The following is a 27,620-nucleotide window of genomic DNA, read 5'->3' as shown; positions in this document are numbered from 1 at the left end:
GAACTACTGTAATACTGTAATAAACCTCTATAATAAACCCTACAGGAGATAGAGCCTGAAAAAAGGAACAGCAACAAGGACAAATCAGTGGAAAAACAAGAGCAAAACAATTCAAGAGAAGTCCTAAGCACTCTGACCAATAAAGCAACTTCAACTGTCATTAACATGAGCTATATATTCTTCTTTTAGCCTGCAAAAAAAGGAAACACACTCACTGACTCATGAGTCATGTGTGTCATTTTATTTGGGAGTCAAACAGCAGCATCTTCAATGTGAAAGCAAACGTCCAAAATTAGCATAAGAGAAGCAGCATCCTTTGAGCTTTTGAAATGAACAATGAATGCATTTGAGTGAAGCTGGAGTGGGAGGTGAAGAGACTGAACCAGCATGTGACAAGGAGGGAGTCCAGGCAAAGGATATACTTGGGGAAAAAGGGATTTATGTATAAAAACAGATGCTATGCTTTTACACAAAGATGATAAATTAAGATGTGCTACTTCTGTTGTATATGATAAAGGTGTAAGTGTAGGCTTAAAAGCCTTAAATACATAGGGGAATGCATAAACACAATGACATTGATGGGAGTATGTTGCTTAAGCACATGCTTAGGCTGCAGATTTGTTTTTTTTTCTTTCACGGCATTCACACACTCCAGATGCATTGAAGCATCCCTACAGCACCATACTGCCACCACTGTGTTTGACTGTGTGAACCAAGTTCTTTGGGTTATACGCCTCTCTCTTCTCCAGACAAAGACAACATATCTGTGACCAAAGAGCTCTAAATGACACACTTCTTGTATGTGCTATCGTTCTCTAGGTTGTCCCTAGCATACTTCAGTTCAGTTCATTCTATGCAGGACTCTAGTGACTTCACTAGCACTTTACTTTAACAGTTGGCAGTTCTTAACCAGGTCTCTCAGTATTTTTTTTCCTTCCAGAACCTTTGAGTATTTTCACATAAACATACATCAAAGTTATGTAAATGTGGCTTAAATTCTTGCAGTCCCACAATACATCATTGTCAGTATTGTGATGCTGAAGGGAATGATTAATAGTTATATTGCTGAGTAAGAATGCAGTTAGAAGTCTGAGCTAAATGAGAAGATTTCCATAGCACAGGGTCGCATAGTTAGAAGAACTTGCCCTGGTTTCTTCACAGGTGTCAACAGGGAGGAAGGCTGCCCTGACTGTTACCCCATCACTGGGAGGATGCTCATGGAAGTGAAGTCATGGAAATATAGATATGTAGATATGACCTTTTCCACTAATTGAGGATAAAATATTCACTGCCTATTCAACCTGTTTCCACAAGAGAGAGAGTGCATGCACCCAGCCGGTCTGATAATCTCTGCATAAAAAAATGGCAGCACTGTTTGTCTCTTTGGTTCTCTGTGTCTCTCCACCCCCCTTTCTCCATTGTTTCACAGCTTGTTTATAAGTGGTTTATTTTACAGACATTTCATTCAGTTTTAATACCAGCGCACAAATGTTAATTTGACAGCTGCGTGCCATCAACAGCTACTGTCTGAATAGGACTCTGTTCACAGCGTGATATCCTGGCGTATGCGCTAAATGCATCAGCTCATTATTGAGTCAGCAGGCAGGCTCTGCCCACGTGTGTGCAGCAGTTGTGATTTGTGACTGAAGCGTTTTATAAACAGTTGCAGACCTTTTAAAGAGGAGGTGAACAAGTACGGGTCTTTCACACAAAATTACTGCAGGCAAAAGAGTAACAGTTTGTTCTAACAGGTCAGTCAATAAATCTCTTCTTAAATCACAGCACGAAAATGAGGGGGGAAAAAACAGCTGGTAAGCTTATGATTTCTAAAAACTGGCTCCATTGTTTGAACTGGACTGCTGCCTCCTTGTTTTTTCAGCACCACGGACAGTTCCTCAGGCACTCAGAACAGACTGAACAGATATGGACGGGTGCCCTGAAGAGCCATTCATCCATCCATTATCTGAACCCTCTTCGTCCTTCAGTGCAGGGTCACAGGGGGCTGGAACCTATCCCAGCTATCTATGGGTGAGAGGCGGGGTACACCCTGGACAGGTCACAGACAACCATTCACATTCACACTCACACCTACAGGGAATTTAGAGTGACCAATTAACCTAACAAGCACTTCTTTAGAATGTGGGAGGAAGCCAGAGTACATTTTGAGTCAATATGAAAGGCTTAGACCATCTCAATGTTGGCAGTGTCTGAGTCCACCTGAACCCTTAGTTAAAGAGGTTTATTAGGATTGACCAACTTTTGAAACCAGCCCCAGTGGCTGCGGTTTTCTTCCACATAGGCTTCATTCATCAGCCTCTGAGGTCCCTGCTTGGAAAATGCTTGACCCATTATTAAAAGGTTAATATTAAAAAATTTATTCAATAAATGATTTCCATCCTTTTGGTTCAAAGGGTGCTGTGCCTCTTTTGTGTCCAATCAATCAATACTTTTTATAAAAAAAAAATTTTGCGGTGTCTGTGAACTTTCTAACCTCTACAACACTTTTTCCACTGCTTGTGTTTGTCCTGCTGCAGGTAGCTGTGCTGCTCCAGAAACCCTCTGTACTCAAGGCTAACTGCATTGGCACCAACCAAGAGGCAGAAACAGTTAACAAGTGAAAAGAACAGAAGTGAGGACTACGTCTGCCTAAATAGTCCTGTTTGTGCAGTCCTTTTGGTGCTAACAAAATCCCATGGGCGTTATCATGCCATAAATGTGTTTACAGACCAAAATAAAACAGTTTATTGTAGCTGTAGGTTTACTTTGACATTCACATATATTTTACCTCAGGCTGTGAAACACATGTTTGTGCTAGTAGGTATTTTTGTATTTTATCTAACAGGCAAAATGCATACAGGGGATTGTGATTATGTTCAGAACATTTCATTGAACAATATAGCTTTATTTATCTATTATACATAGGACATTTTGTCGTGTCCTGGCCGGAAATGTACTAATAATGATGTTCTATAGTGATTATCTGTCATCAGGGACACTTAATGGAAGTGAGTCACCATAATGCCATCCTATAAATTAAAAAAAAACTTCAGCTGTATTTGGATAGTTTTGCTCCTAGGTTGAGGTGTCACAAACGATAATACTCAAAAACATATTTTGCTTCTTTATATGAAATGTGCATGTACCGCTTCCACGCCAAGATTTGATGCGCGAGGGAAGAGAGAAAATCTTCAATCACACGGTGGCTACTATTTGGTGCAAGGCAAGCTGGCAGCATAGATTCAGCCTTTTACGCACCGTCCCACTTTGAGAGAGAAGGGTGCGCGCACGCTGAGGGGATTTTTGAGAAAAACTCTTCCCACGATGACACTTTCACACGATGCCCACTTCCCTCTCCCTCCCTCCCGCTCACTCACATCACGGACCTGATGGGGATCTCCAGCGCCAGCGCGCGTCCGAGGGCTTTTCCTTTGCAGCGGCGACGATGACACTGTGCTTGGGTTTTCTAAGGAGAGAAGTCTCATTCTTGGGAATCTTTTCGTGGGAGTATACTGAATGAACCAAAAAAACAAAAACGGGGATTTAGAGGGATCTGGTGAAGTCTCTCCCACTACACAGGATGGCTCAATTTTGGAACACAACTTGGATGAAACTTTGTAATAATGTGAAAATCCTGTCCAATGCGCATACAACACGGGGGATTCAGTTGGTCAAATAATCCACTGGCTACATTTTTACACTGCTGGAAATGAAGGCAGACTGACCCACTATGAGCGCGCTATTATGGATATTAATCTCAAACTTTTTCCTGTGGCGGACTGCGGTTGACGCACAGGTAAGTAAGAAACATTAGGTCATATTTGTGCGCGATAATACCCCCTTATGACCCTAAAACATCAGGAAAAAATATTTAATAGCCATGTATTAGAATAAAAAAATAGGCATCCATGTGCCCTATGGATATCTCTACAGTGTGCTATTATCCCTTTTTATTACCCCTCTGTAATACAGTGTTACTGACATTTGCCTTGTTTATTCAAAATCAACAATCACACCCAGGGGATAACAGAATGAGTCATGCAGTATAAAGGCAGTATTAAGGCTAATAGAAGAGGCTATTCTGGTATGGTGTGTGGTTTGTCTGGATCTGTCTGACACCTACTCACTTGATATCTGGCCAAGAATACAGTTTATATTTTCACAGATTACATTGTTTTTAACCATTTACCACACCAGCACTGAAGTTTATCAGTGGGATTTTTGTTTAAAAGTGCAGTCAATTAGCACCTGTTGCTACTCTGTCTCACAATCTGTCACCTTTGATTTGCATCATCATATATTTATGCATCATTCATTAGTGCCTTAGGTCAAATAATGGAAATAAGCATCTGCAAGACAAAAGCAGGGACACTTGACCAGAATATAACATAAGCCCAGGCTGAGTACAGCTATGACACCTGAATCACCAGACATGTTGTGTGATGATTAGTCACTGAGCTATGAAGAGATGTCAGAGTTGCTCATAACGGTGAGACGGTTGTCATGATTTTTTTTTTTTTTAAACTGAGAGCAGGAGAGTGACTTTCTGGCTGAACGGCACCATTAGACAGCGACTCCCATTTCATTCATGTTCATTCATGCAGAACAGGTTAAGGATAATTCTGGAGTCACTGAATAGGATAACACCTCCTATTCAATGACTCAATTAGTTTTCTCTTTCTGACATTTATCCTTAACCTGGAACTACTCACCATCTGCTGTCCTCTCTGCAAGTCTTGTGTAATAATTCTTTTTCATAGCAACACTTGTTGCTTTACTCATATTTTGGTGATTACATGCAATTAAACACTGTTAGCTGAGAATCTTTGTGTTTTTAAAAAGTTTTGATGAAATTAACATTTTAATTAAAAACAAAACCAATCTGACATGGTCTCCATTCATTTCCGTTAAAAAAAGATGTGAGTAACATTGTCCTTTGTTGAAAACATTTTTTTGGCTGCAGGGATGAGCCATCACCTCAGATGTTATCTAAAACCTGTGAAACATATGATGTAGCTGTTATGCAAACAATTCTACAACTTACGTAGAGTTGATAAAATGAATGCAAAAGACTGATGTGGAAATAAGCTAAGATCACATGCAAACCCTGCCTCGTAAATGCTAATCACATTTGGAGGAAATGCAGTGGGTGTCTGCATAACATTCAGTCCACATAGTGCTACAGTATATTCTGCGGGAGCCACAGAGGGAGATGGGTAGAATGGCAGGCTTACCAAGAAACGGGTGGAATTGGATTCCAGCATGTGTGTTGTGATTTTTTTTTCATACTGGCAGCAAGAAAAGATAAACGTGACCTTAGGAATTTTATCTGCAGTTTGAATAAATTTAACGTAAAATATTGTTACAAAATCTCTTCTGAAAACACTTTTGAAGTTGATAACACTTTTGAACCTGTACTGCTTTTTTCGTATAAAATTTCTTTATATACTTACAATCTATGTCTGAATAGCTAGTCACAATGTCAATAAACATAAAAGACCCCCCTAAAATGTCCTTCAATATCCACCAACTGCTGTTTAATAAAGCAAATAATTTGACATTTTTTCACAATTTTTCTCAAAATTAATGTGAGGAGCCACACAAACCAAAAGGTACCTAGCTCAATGTTATTAGCCCAACAAAGAACTGTCCATTTGATTAGCCCTATAGTACAAATTACTGTTATGTAATGATACTATGTAGTCTGTGCTTTTACTGAGCAACCCAGTGTAAAGTGTGTAAAACAAGCAACACCTTGTCTTGTGAAAGCATCGTGGCAAAAGTAAAGATATATGTTTAGACTTGAGAAAAAAGGGCAGGAGAAGGATGCACACAATTAGCAAAGTACTTCCAAACTTTAAGAACTGGTGTAAGAGGTGTTATCAAGGTGTTTACACAGTGCAGAACAAGACTGGCAGAGGCAGGATGATAAACATATGGAAGGTTCTGGAAAGACGACTAGTGAGAAATGTGTCTTAAAGAGCTTGAAAGAAGGAACACTGTCCATCATTCAAACATGCACGGAGGCTATACAGGCTATTTATCAGTTCACTGCTAGAGAGAGAGTTAAAACTGTCAATTTCTGGAAATGTTTTACTGAAGAACTGTGGCTGCCTTCTCTAAAAGCGGGCACCCAGCTGAGATGGGATTAAATGCACAATTCAGAATACTTAAGAAGTTCAGAGTATACAACAGCTTTAAATGATTCTTTGAAGCTGGTTAACTGCAGCATTTATGAGTTGATAACTGAAAAATCATTAAATAGTTACAACAACAGCATGTTGTCAGAGCCTCAAACTTAATTCAGAGTAGAACGAAGTGAAGCTGTGCTTTAAGACCTTGGTTGTTTTGCTCAGGTCTGATCGAGATGATGAGTTTGATCTGGTTTCTTGTCTCACAGTAGATGTGCTTTAAAATGTGCCTGCTGCAGGAAAAAAGGTGCATATAGAGACTGAACAGGAGGTGGTGTCCATTAATCCTACTGAACTCTGACATGCTCATCAGCCCTCAAATCATGTGATTCATAGCTTTTGGCCCTGGTTTGTGGGGACCACACCAGCTCGTTTTGGCTGTTATTTTGGTCTGTGCATTTGTGCGGTTCCTGTCTTCACACCTGACCAAACATACTGCACCAAAAGGTTGTTGTTTTGAAATTAAGAATTATTCACACTTGAGCTAAGCCTGAACAGTTGTGCTACCGCAGGAGCTTTCAATAATGTAGTTTTGAATGCTTCTGCAGTTGTTTATCTTGCTGTCTACGGAGACATTTCATGTGTGCAAGATGCAGTCACAGAAATGTTAAATTCAATCTAGCTAACATGAAAAATGAAAGCTCAGTTTACAGAGTAAGCAGTGAAGCAGATCTGGCAAAGAGAGAGAAAGAAAAGTCTGCAGAAGCCGATGTTACTGCAGAGCCAATGAATGGATTGGCAGCAGGTGTGTGTGGCACTTGAGGAGGCGTGGCCAGCCTAAACACACACATACAGATACTCACACACTATGTCCTGAGGACTTTTTTGGGCACACTTCTAAAAAGTGCTCTCATGGGTATGAGCTGATGCAGAATAGGAGCGGTTCGGTAAACATCACTTATCTGTGGTGCTTCTATTGGGATCTGGAAGCAAATTGTGGCTCCTGCTGCTCGCGGCCAAAAAGCAGCTAAAATCAACACTGGCATATTATCAGAGGAGGATTGGAAACTGCAGGCAAAAATACAGTATTTCAAATGACAAACCTATCATGCTCATGTAATGGCCATAATAACTTATGTCCCTGGGTGGAAGTGTTACTGCCCCCCCCCATCAATAGCCCATTATTCTTGGCAGTGAACTTTACAAAAGTGAATGTCAACTGGCTGGTTGGTACATGGGCATAAGAGCATGGTAGAAAGTTTTTCATACATTATGCCCTTCAACATCATCAAAAACAAAAAAAAGATCCTTCTTCTCAGCTTTTTCAAAGGATCTACTCCCAGACATGGGAGTGCAAAGGGGTGCACCTTGAAGAACGGCGCCTAAGGAACCTCTGAGCTATTCGCACAGGCAGGACAGCAGAAAGTACTGCAGCTGATGCTTCCACATTCCAGAACTGCAAAATACTACTGAAAGTAATTTACTATATTTAACACATCTGTGAAATGCTGATGATTCTACCAACTCTTGTGAATGCGAAGAACCCTAATTATGCTTGATTGGTCTTGTGATTTTTACATTGCTCTACAAACCATACTTGGCATTTCATGGACGGGTTTACAGCATATGAGATAATAATGTCCTCATTCATTGAAACATTAAGTGTATGTAAGAATCAGAATCATTAGAAAGAATTAGAAATTCCATTACTCCAAAGAAGAACCTTTAGATCTTTGAAAGTTTCTCTGGAAAATAAGCACACATGCCTCTAAAAAAAGAGTCAAATGTCATGTTGTCTCACAGCTAAAGGGATCTATAACAGCTTTCTGCAGCATGAAAGCAGAGAATGGCAGAAATGAATCTGACTATTTTCCACAGTGAAAAACTTAGAGGGTGTGAATTATTACCTGCATAAGAAATGGACTTTAGGATCAAGATGTGCAGCAGAGTATTATAATATAATCTTTCACTTTTATGGCTACAAGGGTGACTCCAGGGGATAGAAAAAAAAAGATTGCATGACATTTATCAGGATTCCCTCAGGATGACCATTGATCCCATCTACTGCAGCCAGTTGCATACATCTGTCAGTCACATGTCTGAAACGCAATGTTTTTATGTAAAAGTCATGACAGGAGCTTTTCTAGACTTTGAACATGGTGCAGGTTTGAATTGCCATGGATTAAGATAAAAAATAAAAAAAAATGTCTGCCTTCGTAGCTCACTGTGAGATATTTATTATCTCATTTCAGTATGTTAGAGAACACTGTGAGAAAGATTAGATACGTCTGTCTCTTACTTATCTGATTATGCATGTATGTTTAAAACACTTTGTGCAAAAATTAAGCAAGGTTACGTGTTGCTTGTGCATTGACAGATGAATGCAATGCAAAAAAAATCACTGTGGAACGAGGAGAGGACCTGTCCTCTCTGCCACAAGCTGCTTAAATACTGTGGTTTATGACCATGACATTGTGTGTTTAGTGCTGATAAATGCAGTGTTGGGAATGCAGCTTTGTCAAACTTTTATCTTAATAAATGAATCCACCTGTAAACCTGAATTTTACATATTTTTGGAAAGACAACACACATTTTGTCAGTGTTTACTTGCTGAACTGACATGACACGGAGGTTGGCTGGGTCTTCAGGTCTGATCTCTGATGGTTCTTTTGTGCTCCACAGATGGGGTTTGATGGTCCTCTCTCTGCACAGGAGCAGATGTACATCCTGTATGAAATCAAAATGCAGTGCTACCAGAACCTATCCAACATCGAACCAGGGACCACAGGTACAGAAATACTATACGCAATTATGCACATTAAAAACATAATGAATATTTTTTTTATCACAAAAGTAAGTCTCTGCCTTTAGGTTATGATCGCTGCAGGTGTCATGGTTTCAACCAGGTCTTTTATTTTGTAGTTCATTTTCTGTTTGTATTAGTTTTAGTTTTACTAGTTCACTTCCTGTTTTATTTTGAAACTTGATCTCCCCCTTGTGTTTCAGTTCTTTTTACTTCCCCTTCCTCATGTGTGCTCCCTTCCCCCTCCTGTGATTACCCTAATGTGCTTCACCTGTGTCCAATTGTCTTTCCGCCCTCCTGTGTATAAAGCCTGTGTGTTTCCTCCCTCTTGTTGCCAGTTCATTATGTGAGTTATCCACGCGACACAGCCGTCCAAGTAGCCTTCTGCTCTTGTGATTTCCCCAGTGAGTTTTCGAGTAAGTTTTGGATTTTCCTGTGTATCACCTGTTTTGATCGGACTACTGTTTTTGCCTTGCCCTTTGTGTTACCGCTGCCTCGCGGACTGAACTCCTGTGTACCGATCATTGCTTTGGACTTTGACCACTGGTTTTTGCCTGTGCCCTTTTGGATAGCTTTGCCTCGCGGACTGAACTTCTGTGTACCAAACCTAGCATGTAATAAAACAATGAGTTTGCTTTCACCTCCGGCTAAGTCTGCATTTGTGTCCTCCGTCTAACAACCCCCTGACAGCAGGTGGATGAGGTGTATTTTTATAGCATCCATAAGAGTCCAAAAGTGGTTGACACATTTCTCATTACATCTGGAGATGATGATATAACTGCATATAACTGTGTGTGCAAAATAGCTGGTAATCCTAAAGGATGTGCTTTAAGATAATATTACCCAATTCAATTCTGTAAGTGTTATATTTACAGAGCGAATTTAGCAGCAAATTGTGTGTGTGTGTGGAGCAACTTGAGGAAATTACAGAGAAATTTACATTTGACACAGTTAAAGCTGTTTTTCTAAAGAGGACTATTATAATAGCTTTCACCTGTATTTGTTGTAAGTCTTTGTTCTAACTTGCAGGTGAAAATTTGCTCATCTGCACCAAAAAAAGTAAAAAAAAAACCTTAGTGCAACTGAAAAGCAATGATTTCATCAGGTATTCAGCGAGTATTTCACTTTCTGCTGAACAAAGTGAAAAACTGATTCTGAGAAATTGAAAAAATATCTGATTTGTAATACCTGTGGGCGCATATCTTTGAATTCTTTCTAACTTTGATTGTGATGTTTCCATAGAGCTGCAGGGCTTTGGAAAATCTATTTGAAGTTTAGAGGGTTAAAAATCAACAAAGCAATTTAAAAGAATCACAGAAACCAGAACAAACATAATGTGTTGCAGATGGCTACACTCGAAAGCATAGTCCATCTGAAGCACATGTGGGGCTGCTATATATATATAGCTGCACAAAAAAACAGACCCCAAGTACAAGATCAACAGAAGCTGGAGTCTACAACACCAGGGCCCATGGTGCAGACTCTGAAAAGATGCCCCTAATGATCCAGAACAGAAGAGCATATATGAAATGCCATAACCAAGTAGTGTATAGAAACATCTATGCTGAGTATGGGCCCAAAGTTACCCAGTCAAAATGGGAAACACCTGCAAAGACCAATGAGTGAGCCAAGATCCTGTGGGTCTTCTACATACAGACAGATGAACAGGTACTGGCTAATCAGCTATACATAGTGGTGATGGACAAAGAGAAGAAAGGGGCTGTAGTACATGAAGCAAATCCCGAGAAAAAAGGAAGATGTCTTACATGTTAGAACGTGGCAGTGATCATTTCTATGAACTGCAGTTGCTGGATGTTAAGCCTGCTGATGCTAGAATAAAGTGCATTACAATAGTCAAGTCTGGAGGAGATAAAAGCACGGATAACCTTTTTAAGTCTGTGTTAGATGGAGGCATGGATTTATCAGTGTCTCACCTGGGCCAAACAAAACCGCAATGGTCACCTGAGCATCAAAAGACCACTCAGATCAATCGAAAAAAGAGCTTCAGGATTTCCTTATGGACATTTTTGGATAATAGACCCAGACTGGATGAAAGCTTATCAAAGTTGCCTAGAAGGTGTTATTATAATCACTTCAGATTGCAGAGCAGAAATAAAAATATTAGTAGCAGGCTTTAAAGGAATCAGCTGCTGCCATTGTTCTGACTGCCAAGACTAGCTTGCCCTCGGCATCAGAGCACCACTGTGTCTCTAAAACACACTAAACGCACATCTGTGCTCTCCCTCTTAACATTTGTTGGCCAGACTTTAACTCAACACACACACTCGCATATAACTTTACAACATCACAAAACTGATCTGTTGCTATTTCATTTCTCCCTTGTATCCATTTTATTACATAACTCATTGAAATGTGTGGTAAAACCCAGCTTTTAATATGACTCAGCGTGATGTCTGGATCTCACAATGAAAGTTTTTTCAGGCATCAATAAAATGAATTCAGGTTAGTAGACCTGCCGATGTCCTGTTTAAATACGATATATACCTACAATCACAACAAATAGTCTCAATGAAGTGGTAAACTTTATCATCACAAGTGTTTACTGCCTCTCCTTGTTGCTGCAGATGATGTGTGTCCTCCAGACTGGGATGGTCTAATTTGTTGGCCACACGGCTCCCCCGGGCTGGTGACCAAGGTTCCCTGCCCATCTTACATCTATGACTTCAATCACAAAGGTCAGCTATCTTTTTTTTACGTGCAGACACTTAGCCATGCTCAGCTACAGTTACATACATCTTATAATAATGTTAAAAAACATTATTTACACTTTAGAGAAGATCAAGATGACTTATATAGTTCATATATAGTTTCAATTTTGCATGTGAGTACACAGGAAGATGTGGTACAGTCCACAAGATAAGAATGGAGTTCAGAGATATTGACCACGTTCTGAACTCACAGCTCTATAATAGTTATTATTATTCATAATAATATACAAGTGTTCCATGCTATTTAAAGCCTGACTCATCAAGGAAGTCCCATTCAGCTCGCTCTCCACTTGTTCTGATGTTCGGCCATCAGCTCCATCCTATTATCTGAAACACAGGTTTTACTATAATGGTATGTTTGATTTAATGCAGGCAGCTTATTGATTAATGGTGCATCTCCATGGAAATCGCCTTTAATGGGAGAGCGAAAGTCTTTCAAGTATGACGTCAAAAAACCTCGGCTTACAAGTTGCCTTGAACAAAAGTTGTGCACATGTAGGGGGGAGACAATTGAATACTTTACATTTGCCCACACTTTATTTATCTATTTAATTTCAATACTGCGCTGCAAATAGCATCTTATGTTCATGTGTTTGCAGGACATGCTTACAGGAAGTGTGATGTCAATGGTTCCTGGGTGTTTGTGGACCACTGGAACAAAACGTGGACTAACTACTCAGAGTGTCTGCGCTTCCTTCAGCCTTTCAGCGACGAAGAAGGCAAAGTAAGTGTGACTGCACGATATTGACGCAGCACGTGACCAGGCGAGTGCTGTTTATTTTCCCTCATCATACAAATGAACCTGATTCTGTATAAAGCAGACGCTCCCACCTTTCGTTAAAAGCTTTCAACCCCACATCACAGGCTGCATGAATGTGAGATATTAGTACTTTATTCCAAGAGCCTTTTCTCTTTAAAGTAATAGAAGAGAAAATGGATCAGACACGCCTGACAAGCACACGTCATGTTGCAGGATTGTGTTTTTCTTTTTTCCCCTTCCTCTGTAATCATCGTCCTAAAGCACATTTCAAAAACATTTTGCATCCTCATGGGTACAATTTGCACAGATACGCCCTTTTTTCCTTTGATAGACTGTTAAGCAACTGTCTGCAAAAGAAGCCAAATGAACTCCGAGAGCTCTGCTTCAACCAAAAAATATGTAATGAGTTGAGAAGAAATCAAAAAGAGATAGCCTGTCCTGAGGGGTAAACAGCCGTTAACATGTAGCTAGCCATGTAGCCATGATGATCAGTGTATGTATGTATGTAGTATTCCTAGGGCTGAGTTAATTACTACTTTTTGGAGCTTGTGTCCAGCAGTAGAAGCAGTAATAACACAGAGGACACAGACACAATTATCTCAGATGTGCCCCATGTTTCCTGTGAAGCTGGCAGTGGATAACAAGACACAAGGATACAAGGACTACTGGCAGTTAATACTGGAAAGATGAGATGAGATGAGCTGGCAGAGAGGGATCAGACCATAGGGACTAAACGAAAAGAGACAATGAGACACAGGTGAGTCACATCAGGGCAGGGCAGTTGATCACACTGGCAGGAAATAAAGGTGCCCAAAACATAACAGAAGTCAATACTTTCAAAATAAAGCAGGAAACAAAGACAACCTCAGACAAAGGTATTTGATATTTCTGGATACATCCAACAGAAACTGAAAGGGTTGTTAGGGTAACAATAAAAGGTTTAAATTGAGCATCTACAGAAAACCTAGCCCAGTTGAGACTCAGAACAGCATGGATCCAGATCACATTGCAAACCAACTCCTATGGCCCTTCTTGCAGGTGGTGCTATTCATTTAGCCTGAATCTGGCCAGGCCTCATTTAAGAGCAGGTGATAAGCCCTTTTCCCAGGCCTGGCTCCAAGGTGGTGCCCATTCCTGGGCAAGGTTAACTGAATTCCTTGGGACAACCTGTCTATAAAGGTCCTGTTAATCATGCTTTGGTCTAGCCCATTACCTAGGGCCACATTGCCATGGGAGACCCTACCGAACAAGAATCCTAGGATCCCGCAGACATGTAAATGCCTTCTCAGAGAGAGATCTTGGAATATAGTCACTGCTCCTCCACATCGATAGGAGTCAGTTAAAGGTGATTAAGGCATCTGATTAGGATGACCCCATGGTCATGCCTGGTGAGATGTTCTGAGCATGTTGAACCTTGAGAAGGCGCAGGTCGGACCCTGGGCACTGGAGAGATTATATCTCTTGGCTGGTCTAAGAAAACCTTGGTATTCTCCCCAGAGAAGGAGAGGGAGAGCAGGGCTTTCCTGATTAGACTCCTGTCTCTGTGACCCTCCCCTGGAGGTTAGGTGGAAGGACATTGATGATAGATGGCTGGATAATTTCATTTTCTGCTATATCATCTGTTGGCCACATTCTGTTTTTTAGTGACTCAGTGCAGGTTCATGTTCACTGCAGGGGTTTCTGTCTTTGTCTGTATATACAATCAAACACTGTCGCCTTTTTTATTACTGTCATTCAAAAATAATCTGCTAGCAATCTTAGGTAATGCTAGCAGATTCCATTTTAGAACTGGTTGGCTTATCTCTTCCTCAAGAGAGGAAGTGCTACACTAAATACACAATATAAGAAGAAGTGCAGACTTCATTTTTATTTTAGATTTTTTGATTTTTCGATTTTAGTAGACAGGTGTGGTGGTTAGGGTTGGGGTTGGGTTTTACTGTGGTTTTGTAAATCACAATTAATATATTCGATACCAGCATATGAAGATAAGAGCAAAATATGACCACCAGGTGCATTGTTACTTTACATCCATGTGGTCTCTGAAATGTATCAGCAGCTGTCCAGTGTTAATGTTGCAGAGTGAAAGAGACCACACCTTGGATGCTATGGGACTGAACTTATTTGAGACTCTCCTAAAGGCTCAATTTTAATCAGGAGCCTTGAGCATGGAGTAGTGAATAAAGTGGTTGCAATTTTGAAACTGAATCATGTAACAGATTCTGTAAATAGAAGAAAATTCAGTGGCTCTTATACAGTACATACTTATGCTTTATACAGCCTACTCTATATTGATTTGCACAGCTAAAATGTAGCTGATTATAATTATTATTTATTTGCTGATTCTGATTTAGAAAAAAAGGGCATCAGAATAAAGTCCAGTATTTTTGCCCATGTTTTCATACTCAGTCTATTCATCTTAGCTGCCATGCGACCATCTGCTCTGAGATAGAGAGCTAATGCCATCTTTTGTTTGTGGTATCAACTGAATCTTTTGGCTGGTCTGAGCTTGAAAAGATAACATTAACCTAGATTTTGGACAAACAGGTGCATTTTACCCAGGTAATTTCCAGCATGCATTTTTTTCCTTTAATCAAAGAGAGGAAGCTTTATCCAAGCTGTAGTAGAGAGTGGGTTTCTTCTCGATAATATTTAGCGTACTTCTCTGATTTATCAAGTTTATGTGACAAATCCGTTTCTCTGTATGTTCGCAGCAAGACTTCTTTGAGAGGCTGTATGTCATGTACACCATTGGCTATGCGGTGTCCTTCAGCTCTCTGCTAGTGGCCATTGTGATCATTGGATACTTCAGGTAAGAGAAGTGCTTTAAACGGTGTGTAGTTTGTATGTATAAATCATTAAGTTATTCATAACACATGAATACACATCAGTGTGTCTCATTATCTCTGTCTGCATTTTAACATTTCACTAAGTATCTTAAAAAATGTCAATCACATGTGCTTCAAAATGTGCACTTGAATGGTCTTTGTAACTTTTGCTGTGAAGTGTGTTGTCCTCCTCTCTGAAGCTGGTGTGTTTGTGTCCTGATTACCATATGGCGGAAATTAACTCTAGTGTTTATAATGGCAGAGTTGTGTTTGCTTTAAAATGTCAGTGCACATGGTAATGGAAGAATAAATCTGGCAGTATTTGGATTTTGTATCCCACCCTATTGTACAAAATAAGGTCTAGTACCTTTCCTAAAAACAGTGTGCTGTGATTTACACACTGTGCTTACTGTTAAACTCACACTAATAAAAGGGCCCATTGTAGTGCATTGGTCCACTAATAATCATAAAACAATTAAAACCTGCAAACATTACCTGTGGGGTCGATCAATGACTCGAATCAAAGTTCCAGTTCCAGAGATGGTGTAAACACACCAGGCTCCACTACAGGCCTCACCACACAGAGTTACATAAAACATGGTGAGCCAGTCTAGCTGACTAACAGTGTTCAAAATGCTACTGATGGTCTTCATCTCTGCATATTTCATGTCCCCTCAGGGAACATTAGAATGCTGCATGGACTGGGCCCCAGCCCGACTTTAACCAGTAAAACATTTAAACGAGGTTGAAATTTCAGTCCTTGAAAATCATTGAAGATTCTCATCCAGGTCTTTTTTGATCAAAAGCTTGAAGCGAGGCTTCAAACTTGATGAAGCTGCTTGGAGAAACATCGAAATGTCTTTCAAGAAACTCTATAAGCCCAGATGTCTCACTTCAAGTTCTTGAAAAGCTTGAAAAACGTAACACTTGCCTGTCTTGACAATGGCATAGACTTTTACGGTCTGTAATGGTCCAATGATTGGATACAGTCAGCCAGTACAATTATATTACATCTGACTGCATTCACATCAATGTTATTCTATTATGAGAAAAAGAAACAGAACGTCATGTCAAAATTGTTTTTTTTAAACAATGCAACCTAAGGTCATTTTACACACACAAAACAATGTTTGGATACGTACATAAAACAGACGTTCTTCATTTTAACAAGCTCACTACAGCCACATGTTCCTACCTAATGTTAATGAGCCTCAGCTTTGGACGGGGAAAGTACCTTCATGTAATCCACTAATTTCAAGTGTAACTGTATTCTAATTAACCAGACTGTAACTGTAACAGAATACAGTTACTCACTTCCCAACACTGGTATTGGTAAGTGTAAAGGTAAGTGTTTTTCAGCTGGAACCTGACCCAGAAGCAGACCAGAGACAGTGACATCAGTATAAACAAACTTAATGATTAACCAGGACTTTAATAAAGGGAGTCCAGAGGGAAAATTCTGTCCATGTAGTAGGAAGGTGGAGGGAACAAGCAGCGGAGCTGGATGGTGGTGCAATTGGAGGAGCGTTTGATCAGCGTGGTAGGTGTTCTGAGACAAAAAAAAGTGAAGGCAATCACTAAAAGCACAAAAAAAAGTTTTTTTTTTACTTTCACTTATTTTACTGCAGACAGGCAGGCCAATCTAGTGTTGAAGGAGGGCAGTGCTGAAGCTTGTATGCAGGAAGCCACCATGAAGAAAACCCACAGCCACAACAGTCAGACCTAGAATAGATTAGCTTTTCAACACTATAGATATCTCTTCAGCACAATACATCAATGTCTGATTTTTTTTCAAACTAATAAAACAGTGAATTACAACACTGTTTATTTGCAATAAAACAATAATACTTTCAAAACATGAATCATGGCATAGAGAGGCAGGGTTTTTTTAGTCTGCACAAGGAATAATAAACATTTAATATAGTGTTACTTGTGTATTCATACATTGTGCATCTTCACATACCCATACAAAAATGTCTTAAATCATCTACAGCTGGCAACCCAGAGAGCTGGTGTGCAGAGAGGAATATCAAAGCAATTAGACATCTGGTTCAGATATTATATGAGGCAGTCATAGCACCATAGACCAAGTACCATATATAACCTTCAGAAATACACAAAATAAATTATACATGTTTCCCTTGGATGTCAGAACATCACTACAAGCTGTGTTATGTGTACCAACCTAATGTGTGATGCACTGAAATGTGCACTGAAATATTTGTTTTTATTTCAGTTGCTGACGATAGATGTGCAACAGGTCTGAGGTTCAGTGATCTTCTTCTCATTTCACGCTCAGTACTACAGCTTTACTAACACCCCCCCTCCAACACACACACACCTTCTGTCAAGTCTAACCAGATAATTCATGATCTTGTGAGTGATGAGACACGGCTAAAGCAAAGAGCAGAGTGGAGCATTTATCCAAAATAATACTTGCTAAAAAAAAAACACAAGCTTTCATGTATGAAAGCATGACCCTTTTTCATGTGCAGATGCATGTAACATGGAGGCCATTATGTTTAATTTTGGCTCTCTAGATTTATTATAGTGTTTTACATTAACCCTATCAACCATTCAAAATCCTTTTGAAAAATCCCTGTCCACTTGATATTGTATGTAATAGAGATGGCTACTCAACAGAGGTGAAGAAGAAAGACTGAAAGGAGCATAAACACTAAAAACTCTGAGTTTCATTCAATTGTTAGTTAGTTTGACACCCCTCTGTTTCGTGGGTTTCATTCATTGGACTTGTTCAGTGTTCCACTCCTTTCACACTGCACAAGAAAAACAAACTCACTAGCTCACTTACATCAGTCATCTTTGCTGTCTCAGCCACATATTTATCTATGTGTTGAGGAAGTGGTTTAGGAATCAGGGCTCATACAGCAAAAAATAAATATGTATTTTAATATATTTAAATAAATATTTGACGAATTACTGAATTCTAAAAAATCCATAAATCAACAAATACTAAATGAAACAGCCTATGCGTAGCAGTGCTGCATACTCATTTAAAAGAGCTGGAAAAGTCTGAAAACAGGGTTGAAGAACTCTTCCTCTAGAAGGACATTTATTAGACAAACATATTATTTTGCACTGTCACTGTCAGGTTTGACTGTGGGATTATATGCCTCGCCTTTCTATCCCCAAATAAAGATGACATGTCTGCAATAAAGATCTGTAGCTTTGTTTCATCTGACAAATACACACACACAGTTTGTCCGGGTTGTACCTGAGGTGTCTTTTCTGCAGAGTTGTAATTTTTCCTGCAACCTTGCAGTCCATTCCTGTGCAGGACTCTAGTGTCTGTCTCTGTCTCTGACACTTCAATTGCAGACTGTTTAGACACATCTCTCACTAGTATGATTGCATAAGAGTAATAGGTACTGTTATGATTGTTACTCTGGGCAAATAAAAGTAATTAAGGCTCTTAAATATTGTGTTAAAATATTGTTTTTGCTCTATTAAACAGACTGCTTGACATATGTAAGTAACATAAGATGGCACCAGCCTTTATAAAGGATATGATAAAGGTAGAAGTCACACAGGTAACCTAAAGGTAAACCATCATTGCATCATGTTAACCCTTACTCTGTTAACCCTTGCATTTTTAATACCACTGTTTTTCCCCTCTAAAAATTTGATTGGATGAGATAGGAATAGAAAGCTGACAATGTCTGACAGTAAGTTTCTGAACAGGAGGGGGTGATCAAAGCTGCATGAACCGTTAAACAGAGGCACATTTTCTGGATCATTTGCAGCTAAAGTTTCAAAGACACAAGGAGGTGCCTTCTGACAAACAGAGACACGATTGACTTCAGAAAGCTGCTAACAAATCTTTGATTTGGGTTCTTCCTTCCCTACATCAGCTCTCCTGCTGTCTGCCGCTGCTGCAAGATTTACACTTACGCATACGCTCCCCCTTTGTAAAGCTGCAGCACATTCACCTACATGTGAACTACAACCAGTAATTATACCGTTGGACTGACAAACACAAAATAAATCAGACATAAAAAGCACTGCAGGGCTTTTTTTAATGATGAATTACTCACAACTTTTAATTCAGGCTCAAGTTTGCACTTTGTCACCTAGTTCGAGTTAATAAATCAGAAATTATAACAACAGCTCAAACTGGTACTTGTAAGGATGGAAATTTATGTTTATATATGCAACTGTGAGCCATTCTGATACTTCACTGACAACAACAAAAGAGAGGGATGTATTTAAAAGGTGCTGCGCTGGCTGGCTTCCATTATAAAAATTCTGCAAGGACAACAATATGACAGTGCAACTGGTAAGGATACAGTAGAGTGTCAGAATGCCTCCACCACTAGTTCACTCTGTAATGGGGAAAAAGGTGAGCTGCATTCCACGTGTCACAGTGCTCAATAAGCCGATGATTTTCAGGACAGGCCGGTGCTGCATCGACAGTTTCATTCAGAAATAGGCAGGATTACCGAGGAGTCGTCTGCTCTGTCAACTCTATTCAGCACACTGTGCCAAACAAAGGTAGTTGGTTGTATTTTAAGTGGATTTTGATGCAAGCAAAGCTTAAAAACCCGCTGTGGTGCAACACCTCTTCTACAGTGTTTGGGAACTGAGGAGAAAATAAGTTCTGCAAGTGAAATGCTTCCCCATTCTCATTTGATACCAGATTTTTGCAGGTTGGGGCTCCTTTTCCTTTTTTTCATTTTATATTGCTGTTCAGTATGAAATGAAAAATGGGTGATAGGCCTGGACAACGTGCAGGTTGGTAAAGCTCACAGGTGATTTTTTTTTTACGGAGACAACGACATCTGATTTGATGTTCAAGCAGGCCCGCCATTATGTGCTAAAATAGAATAGAAGCCACCACAGAGCTGACAATAAGCCAAGATGACCCCTCTCCTTATTTCGATAGGGTGCAGCATTCTTGGTTTTCTTTTTTCTCACAAATATGGACACACAGAAGTAGAGTGGCTTCTATGCACAGCAGAACTGTATGTGTTTTTTAATGCAGATTTGCCTGAAGGCTTTAGGACCAAGGCCAGTTCAATACTGTTTTTGGGCCTGGTGCAATGCTGTACATTTTTAATTAACCTTATTGGATCTCTCACAAGTTGTAAATATCAAAAAACAAGAACATGTTCTCACTTTTAATGAGTTGTGTTTGCGCTACTTCCAATGAAATACAGTACAACATAGGCAGGAGTCGGCCATTATTGAGACTGGGTCTCATCCTATAAGGTGAAATGAACATGTTATTTTGAACGTTTGGCTTTGTGCACACTGACTATAACATGTATTTTAACTGGAACAACTGGACTGGAATAACAGTGTTCTGCCCTGACATGGACTTTCACAACTTTATACTGTACCATGTCAGGGAACAAAATGTCCAATTTGTCATACCACAGAGTGGTACAGGATCAGTCTGTGCTGTATGTTACAATCAGTGCTCATATAACCCAAATAAGTGCTAAAAGCTTGCTAGAACTAAAAGCTTTTTTTGATATTTGTCATTTCTATATTGTTTTCTTGACAGGCGTCTCCACTGCACCAGGAACTACATCCACATGCACCTGTTTGTTTCCTTCATGCTGCGGGCTGTCAGCATTTTTGTGAAGGACAAAGTTGTCCATTCCAGTGCTGGACTGCAGGACTTTGACTCTACCTTGCTGGACAACTTAAAATCAGTCAGCATCGCATCAGTTGATAAGACTCAGTATGTAAGTACCATATACCACAGTTTAGATAGCTTTACCAATGTGAGATGTAAAGCCATGTCACTATGTCCCCCAGGTTTTTCTGCATTTTCTTACACATGCTGATGTGGAAGGAAGTACAGGAGAATAGCAACACAGAGGGAATTGTCCACTAAAAGGACTTGTTAATCAAACTCAGACTGCTGCTTTTTTGCAGTTAAACACTAAAGGAGATCAGTGGTGCACGGCACAGACAGGTGCCTGTCGTCTGTGGCTGTGTTTTACTCCAGAAATATGCATTTTGTTTGAAGTGCTGTAGAACACCCATTTCATTCTGGAGGTTTGTGCTAATACAAAGATGGCTTAAATATCCTCACTGAATAGATCCTTTACTGATTTTTTTGAGTCACATCTATGGATGCAGCACAATTATGGTGTAATAGGAGAACTCAAACATGTCAGATATTAAAGTATTTACATTTTTACACCTACATAAACAGTTTTACAGTAGTCGGCGCATCAGTTGGAAAAAGCCTGTTGAACAGTCAATAAACTCAATATTTGTAAGTGACGTAAAAATCTTAAAAATGTTGAGCTCAGATCATCCTCTGATGGAACTGTACATCGCACATGGTGCATTCAGGGAACGTCAGAAATCTGTTACACTTTTCTTCTGATGAATAGAGTGAGTTAAATTTACTCACTGATCCACTTATTGACTGATTCGTCTTGCATGTGGTCTACATTTAGTGCTAGTATTGGCTGACCTAATTATAAACATCCGCTGTACCTGTTGATTTGAAATTTAAATGTAATCACTCCATAAAAGGGGTGTAATAATGTAACAGTAAACACACCTCATTACGGCCCTACTTCAAAAAGAAAATTCAATTAGCCAGACCAAATAATACATTCAATGATGATTATCATTATCAGAGCCAGGTCTGCAAGGATACACACACTAAGGCATGGTCTAAATGGGTTTATTTTATAGATCCCTATGGCCAGTTTTAAAGATGTGAAATATGTGTTTGATAAGAAGAGAAAATCTGAATTTGTTTCGGTGTCTGGACCATGAAATGTAATACCTTTTATGTGCTGCAGGCATGATTTTGTGAAATTAAACAAGCACTTTTTCCTCTTCCTTCTTTGCTGCTTTTGTGCAGGTGTTGCGTTTACTGTAGTTTAAGTGAATTTATAGCCACAATGCCTCAAGACAAAAAAAAAAATCTTTGTTTTTCATTGTTAGGAAAGCTTCCAAAATGATGAAAGAAAAGGGAGTCTCTGCCATCATGTGCTGACAGATAAATATGTGAAAATGCCCAGGGTGTATGAAGAAGAATCTGCAGGGCTGTACAAGGAGAATGAAAAGAAAACATCTTTTTTTTGTGATTGAACAAATAATTCATCCTGTAGCTCAGGAAAGCTTTCCGCTTTTATCAGATAGACATTAGAACAGCCTTATTCTGCACAGCAAAGCTAAAAACATCTAAGTAAATGAAGAATAAGTCATTATAGAAAGGAACATTTGGTGGTTAGCTAGGTGTACACAGTCTTTGTCATTGACTGTGAACACTGAATAGCAAATACAGGCTGTGGATATAGAATGTTAGACCTGATTGCTATATGGATACAAAGCTTTAGAAACACATAGCTTTGCACACAAATACACATTTAACGTAGAAAAAAACAAACAAACAGAAAACAACAAAGCATTTAAAATGGTAACAAAAGAGGCAGAGAGGTAGTCAGCACATGTATGATGGAATGCACAGGTGAGGGAGCACTGGACAGCTGAACCTCTAATACTCAGCGGGGTGGACTCATTGCTCACAGGTGTGAGCCTGTGATGTGTGAAGCAGGGAGGAGCCACCCAGGAAGACACAACACACACACACACAGACAAAGGCTGAAAGAGAAGAAAATAGAGCAGGAGAAAGAAGGATAAAGAAAGACAGAGAGAAGGAGAGACAAACAAAAAAAAAACAGAGCTCCAACCATGACCGTAAATATCACTTTGGTCATGCACCTTGTAACTGGAGTAGCAGTTATATTTTGATTTATGAATGCATTTGTTGTGATCAGGGAGGACAGGTGCACTTTAACAACCACCACTTTCCGGAGTGGGAAATCTGAGAACCCCTGGCCTAAGGCAAGTGTTCTCTTGTCGATTTGCCCAGTGTGTAATTATCTTTTGTAACATCTGCGTACTGTAAAGTCTAGTGGTACAGAAAGAAGGAGGGTAGATCACTAATAACACATCTGCCAGAGAAGATACGGCACCTGTTGTTGTGGTTCTATGCATTTATTCCTGCTCTACAAGGTGTCTGGCATGTTCTGCACTAGCCGACCTGCTATTATTCCTCTCTTCACTCTTACCTTTGATACTCAGTGCGCCAGCTTGAGGGATAAACACAAAAGTCTGAACAAATCCTTGGCTTTGTGGAGAAGGCAGAGAATTATTCATCCTTCAATTAACCATTGAACTTTGTGGTTCAGCAGACAAGCTGACATATGGTCAAGAATAAGAGCAAACATGCTCTGTAGAACACAAGGTCCAATTGATAGCAGTCATGTCAGGGCATTGAGTGGTGAACATTTTTTTTTCTGCTTGAGCACCAGCCATAGATTTATCTGGATAGCCTGCAGGTTACCCTTGTCTCCTATCTTTTCTCAAGCATGTCAGTCTCAGTGCACATGTTCTGCAATTGACACTTTTGGCACAAATTGAAGGACTGCAAACAACGGGAATTTAGTGGTGTGAAACAAAAGCAGAAATAAAGTACTGCAAACTAACAATCAGTGTTTACTGTGCCCTATCATCGGCCTTCTTTCAAGCATATGATTGCTTGTTTGCATCAAAGATGTCACATAGATTGCCTGCAGTGTTTTCTGAATGCTGCACAGGACCTCCTTCTGAAATCACTACCATGGACACACACGGTTGCTTATAGTGCGTTGCCATGGCAGCAGCGCCACATGTTAAAATCATGTTGCATCGTCATGTCTTTTGACAGCTTTTGCCCTGTGTCTGCCTTTCAGACTCAAGTGACTGCTTTTGTGGGCTGCAGTTCCAACTAAAGGCTAAAAACCATATAGATTTGTACCCTACCACTGTAGTTAGACTGCTGTCTGAACTTCTATTTCAGCTTTTGTATATGTCTGCCAGTGTCAAGCCAGTGTGTGGTAGTTGATTTTATAATCTGTAGCTGTAGCTGTACTCATTGATCTATTGGCCAGCTTCAGCTCCCTCAATGACCTAAGCATGCGTCAGGTGGTGTGCTGCCATTTTTTGTTTTTCTTTTGTAATTCCTGACAATTTAGTTTTTTCTTTGTTCTTAAAAAAACAATCACAATTTACCAACCATTAACCTGCAGATTATCTGTCTATTATTGCATATACAGTATATTATTGCAAGCAGTGTGATAAGTTGCCCCAAACAGCCATGTTTGCTAACACTAGCTATATTTTAGCTTGAAGCAGCACTGTAACTAAAGCATACTGAACACTTTATTCTCTCTTCTAACAGGTTCAATTGTTAAATAATTGATATTTGTGTCTTTAAGCAGACAATTACAACACATATTTAGTTTTTTATTTACTTTCAAATGTGAAAATGGAAAATTTGTCCTCACCTCAGTTGACAGTGTGCTTTGCTTTTCCCAGACAGGATGTGACATCACATTATGTTTGAGCACAAAACTAGTATTCCGCTTTTGAGTAGACTGCATAAAATCAAGCTTAAGTTTTAAACTGTTGATCCCTGCAGCCTTAGGCTCTTATAAATGATCAAAGACTGAATAAAGATGGTCGATGCAGTTCCACCTCCACCCATTGTATAAAAGGCTTAGTCTTCTTTCACAGGTGCTGACATGTTGGATTTTTTTTTATAATCATCATTGAATGTATTGAGCATGCGCCTCTTTCAACTTTTTTCATAGTGTGGCTACTCAGCTTGCTGGTGACCATGACGTTAATTCCTCCCTCTTTAGCCAACAATATAAAACTTGCTTACAAGCCAAAAATCATTGCTGTAGAAAAAAACAGGCAGTGTTTATGACCTATACTGCAGACAGCCATCAGGTACAATTGAGATATTGTGGCTTTGTGACATTTGAAGAGCTGTTATGTCATCCAGTTTTATATACAGTCTACGTCAGTGATTGGTGGCTGTTGTATGTATGATGATGTACTAGTAGGTATCAACTTGCATGGTTACTAGTGACAACTTTTTTTGTATGTCATGCTCTCATGATATTTGGATCTGGAAACATCCTGTGCCTCACCTTGTACCTCATCATATACTGCACACACAGTTAAATACTTTACACACACACAACTAGAACATAAATACACACAATCTAGTTCTAGTTCATTGTCTGTGGAATGCCAAATGTGGCTATCCATGCATCAACAACAATAGATTCAAAAGCATTTTGAAAAGGATTTTTTTTTTATATTGGCAGCATCACTGCAGCACATTTGTGTAAATTCAAACAGCAAGGTGCTGCAGAGGTCATCAGACTCTTCACACTCTTCATAAATGAATCCCTGTGGGGTCAGGATAGTGCATGGTAATAACAGTGTTGATGTTTTGTTATCAGATTGGCTGCAAGGTGACAGTGCTGCTCTTCATCTACTTTTTGGCCACCAACTACTACTGGATCCTCGTAGAAGGCCTCTACCTCCACAGTCTCATCTTCATGGCCTTCCGATCGGACTCCAAATACCTCTGGGGCTTTACGCTCATCGGATGGGGTAAGCAGGAAAAGTACTTTTCTCGATCGCACAGCACAGCCTGTCACTTCAGCTAAAATGTAGGCAAAGCGTCAAGTTTCCAAAGAGACACACACAGTCACCATTCTTACTATTTTTCTGCACAACACCCACGCAGGAGAAGTTCTATAAGCCCTGTTATCATGAATGCAGTTTGAATATATTTATATAGGAATTAAAAAAAACACATTTCATACAGAGAAGCTACTGATTCAGGTTTTCACTCTGTCCTCACACACTGTTACGTGACACTGTTAAGACACGTAGATGAAAGGTTTTTGTCACCCAACGGAACTTTTTCTTCCTTTTCTTTGAAGAAACATAAACACACAAGGGAAGGAGAAGCAGCATTTGCATTTTTTTCTATATCTGTATGATTTAAATACAAACTGATTCTGGAACTGATATAGGTTATTTGATTCATTATTGAAAGACCAATCAAGGGCACCTGATTATGGTTGGTGATATGGGGGAGCAAATGATGCTGCAGGAAATAAAATGCATTTTTTGTTTTGTTTTGACTCATAAGAATAACTGGCTGCTGCTGATAGCATTAGAAAGAGCTGCCTAATATGTGTGAGACTTACTTCACGTGTCATTTAATTGCATAAAGCTAATGGAGTGATTCTAATGTTTATAATCATAGACAGACAGACAGACAGAGAGATAGATACTTTATTTATCTCTGTTAGGAAATGTTGACAGGATTGGACTGTACCAATTCACGGGGGCAGGGGTGAGCATTTATATAAGCTGCTTAAATATCTTAAAAAAAGTGGGGATGCAGAACAATACATTTGGCTTGCAACAGCAATGCAAAGCTTATCGTAGAATGTGAATTATAAAGGTGGTTCAAAATAAATTTCCATTTTTTTATCTTACGATTCTTCTGGTGGTGTGATATGTAGCCTATTTATTTATGTATTTGTTTATTTTAAAAGCCACTTACTTTTTATTTACATTCTGTTATGTTTCTGTGTGATTCATGTCCTCTGTGAAGACACCAGACAGGATGGAATTAGCAACCATAGCAATAAGAGGCAAAGACTTTCTAAGCAGGGCGAAAATAAAAAAGATGAATCCACAAAAACAACATTTTTATTAGCGAAATTGATTAACGCTGGTTAGACAACTTTGACAGAAATGGGCTTTCAAAATGTCATTTATTGCCTTTCTCTGCCATACACGTGTTTTAATTTTCAATACCTCTTTTTGGCAAGTTTCTCTCAATAATCAGCCACCTCCAAGTGTTAATGGATCAATCTTATCTTTAGCAAAGTAACTCCATAAGTCTCTTCTCAGCCTCTCTGTCTGTCTTTTATGTTATTTTTTCCTGTTTTGAACTGCAGTTCATTTCAAATGCCTCCAGTTAGCAGAATATATATATATATCAAAAGATGAAGGAGTACTTATCACCCAATTAAAGCCGCAGTGATTAATTATGTTAACCAAAATGAAGCTGCAATATTTAAAGGAATTGAAAGGGGATGATAGAGGAAAGTGATATTTCTTCTGAGAGGAGCCTCTTTCCCAACCATTATCACAATCTTATCACTTCTGCTTATGAGGCTATATAATCAGCTGGCACACAAGGCAGGGTGTGGAAAACTGTCATCTTTAGAATGTAGAGTGATGCAGATCACATTTCACAGAAACTTCTGCTTTATTAAGATTTTCAGATTTTTTTTGTCATTGATGCTAAATTTTACTAATATATATAAATTTATGAAACAAAAATGGAGTGAAAATGAAATTAAAAATATGTTTTGGTCCTCATTTGTGCAGCAGCTCCTTTTGTGGAATGATGTGAGTGTATGTGTGTTTCCACAGGCAAGTAGTTTAAATTCAGTAAAAAGCAACTCTCACAGCATAACTAACCTGCACCTCTGTTGACGTGTATCAAAGAGGAAA

The 27,620-nt window shown here is 39.3% G+C and overlaps 1 protein-coding gene across 1 annotated transcript in view; it reads left to right on the top strand.

The window, feature by feature from the left end:
* Window positions 1-3,727: 3,727 nt before the first annotated feature.
* Window positions 3,728-27,620, top strand: part of pth2ra (parathyroid hormone 2 receptor a) — a 43,999-nt gene continuing 20,106 nt past the window's right edge. Inside the window, exons 1-7 of the mRNA XM_028433675.1 lie at window positions 3,728-3,793; window positions 8,811-8,916; window positions 11,517-11,627; window positions 12,260-12,384; window positions 15,132-15,229; window positions 20,773-20,956; window positions 25,538-25,691. Of these exons, the coding sequence (XP_028289476.1) occupies window positions 3,728-3,793; window positions 8,811-8,916; window positions 11,517-11,627; window positions 12,260-12,384; window positions 15,132-15,229; window positions 20,773-20,956; window positions 25,538-25,691 (844 nt within the window). The remainder of the gene's footprint in view (window positions 3,794-8,810; window positions 8,917-11,516; window positions 11,628-12,259; window positions 12,385-15,131; window positions 15,230-20,772; window positions 20,957-25,537; window positions 25,692-27,620) is intronic.

Source organism: Parambassis ranga, chromosome 21, assembly GCF_900634625.1.
Source record: "Parambassis ranga chromosome 21, fParRan2.1, whole genome shotgun sequence".
In the NCBI taxonomy this organism is placed as follows: Eukaryota; Metazoa; Chordata; class Actinopteri; family Ambassidae; genus Parambassis; species Parambassis ranga.
Note: the sequence above shows the minus strand (reverse complement) of the source record. Positions and strands in the feature narration are given on the sequence as shown.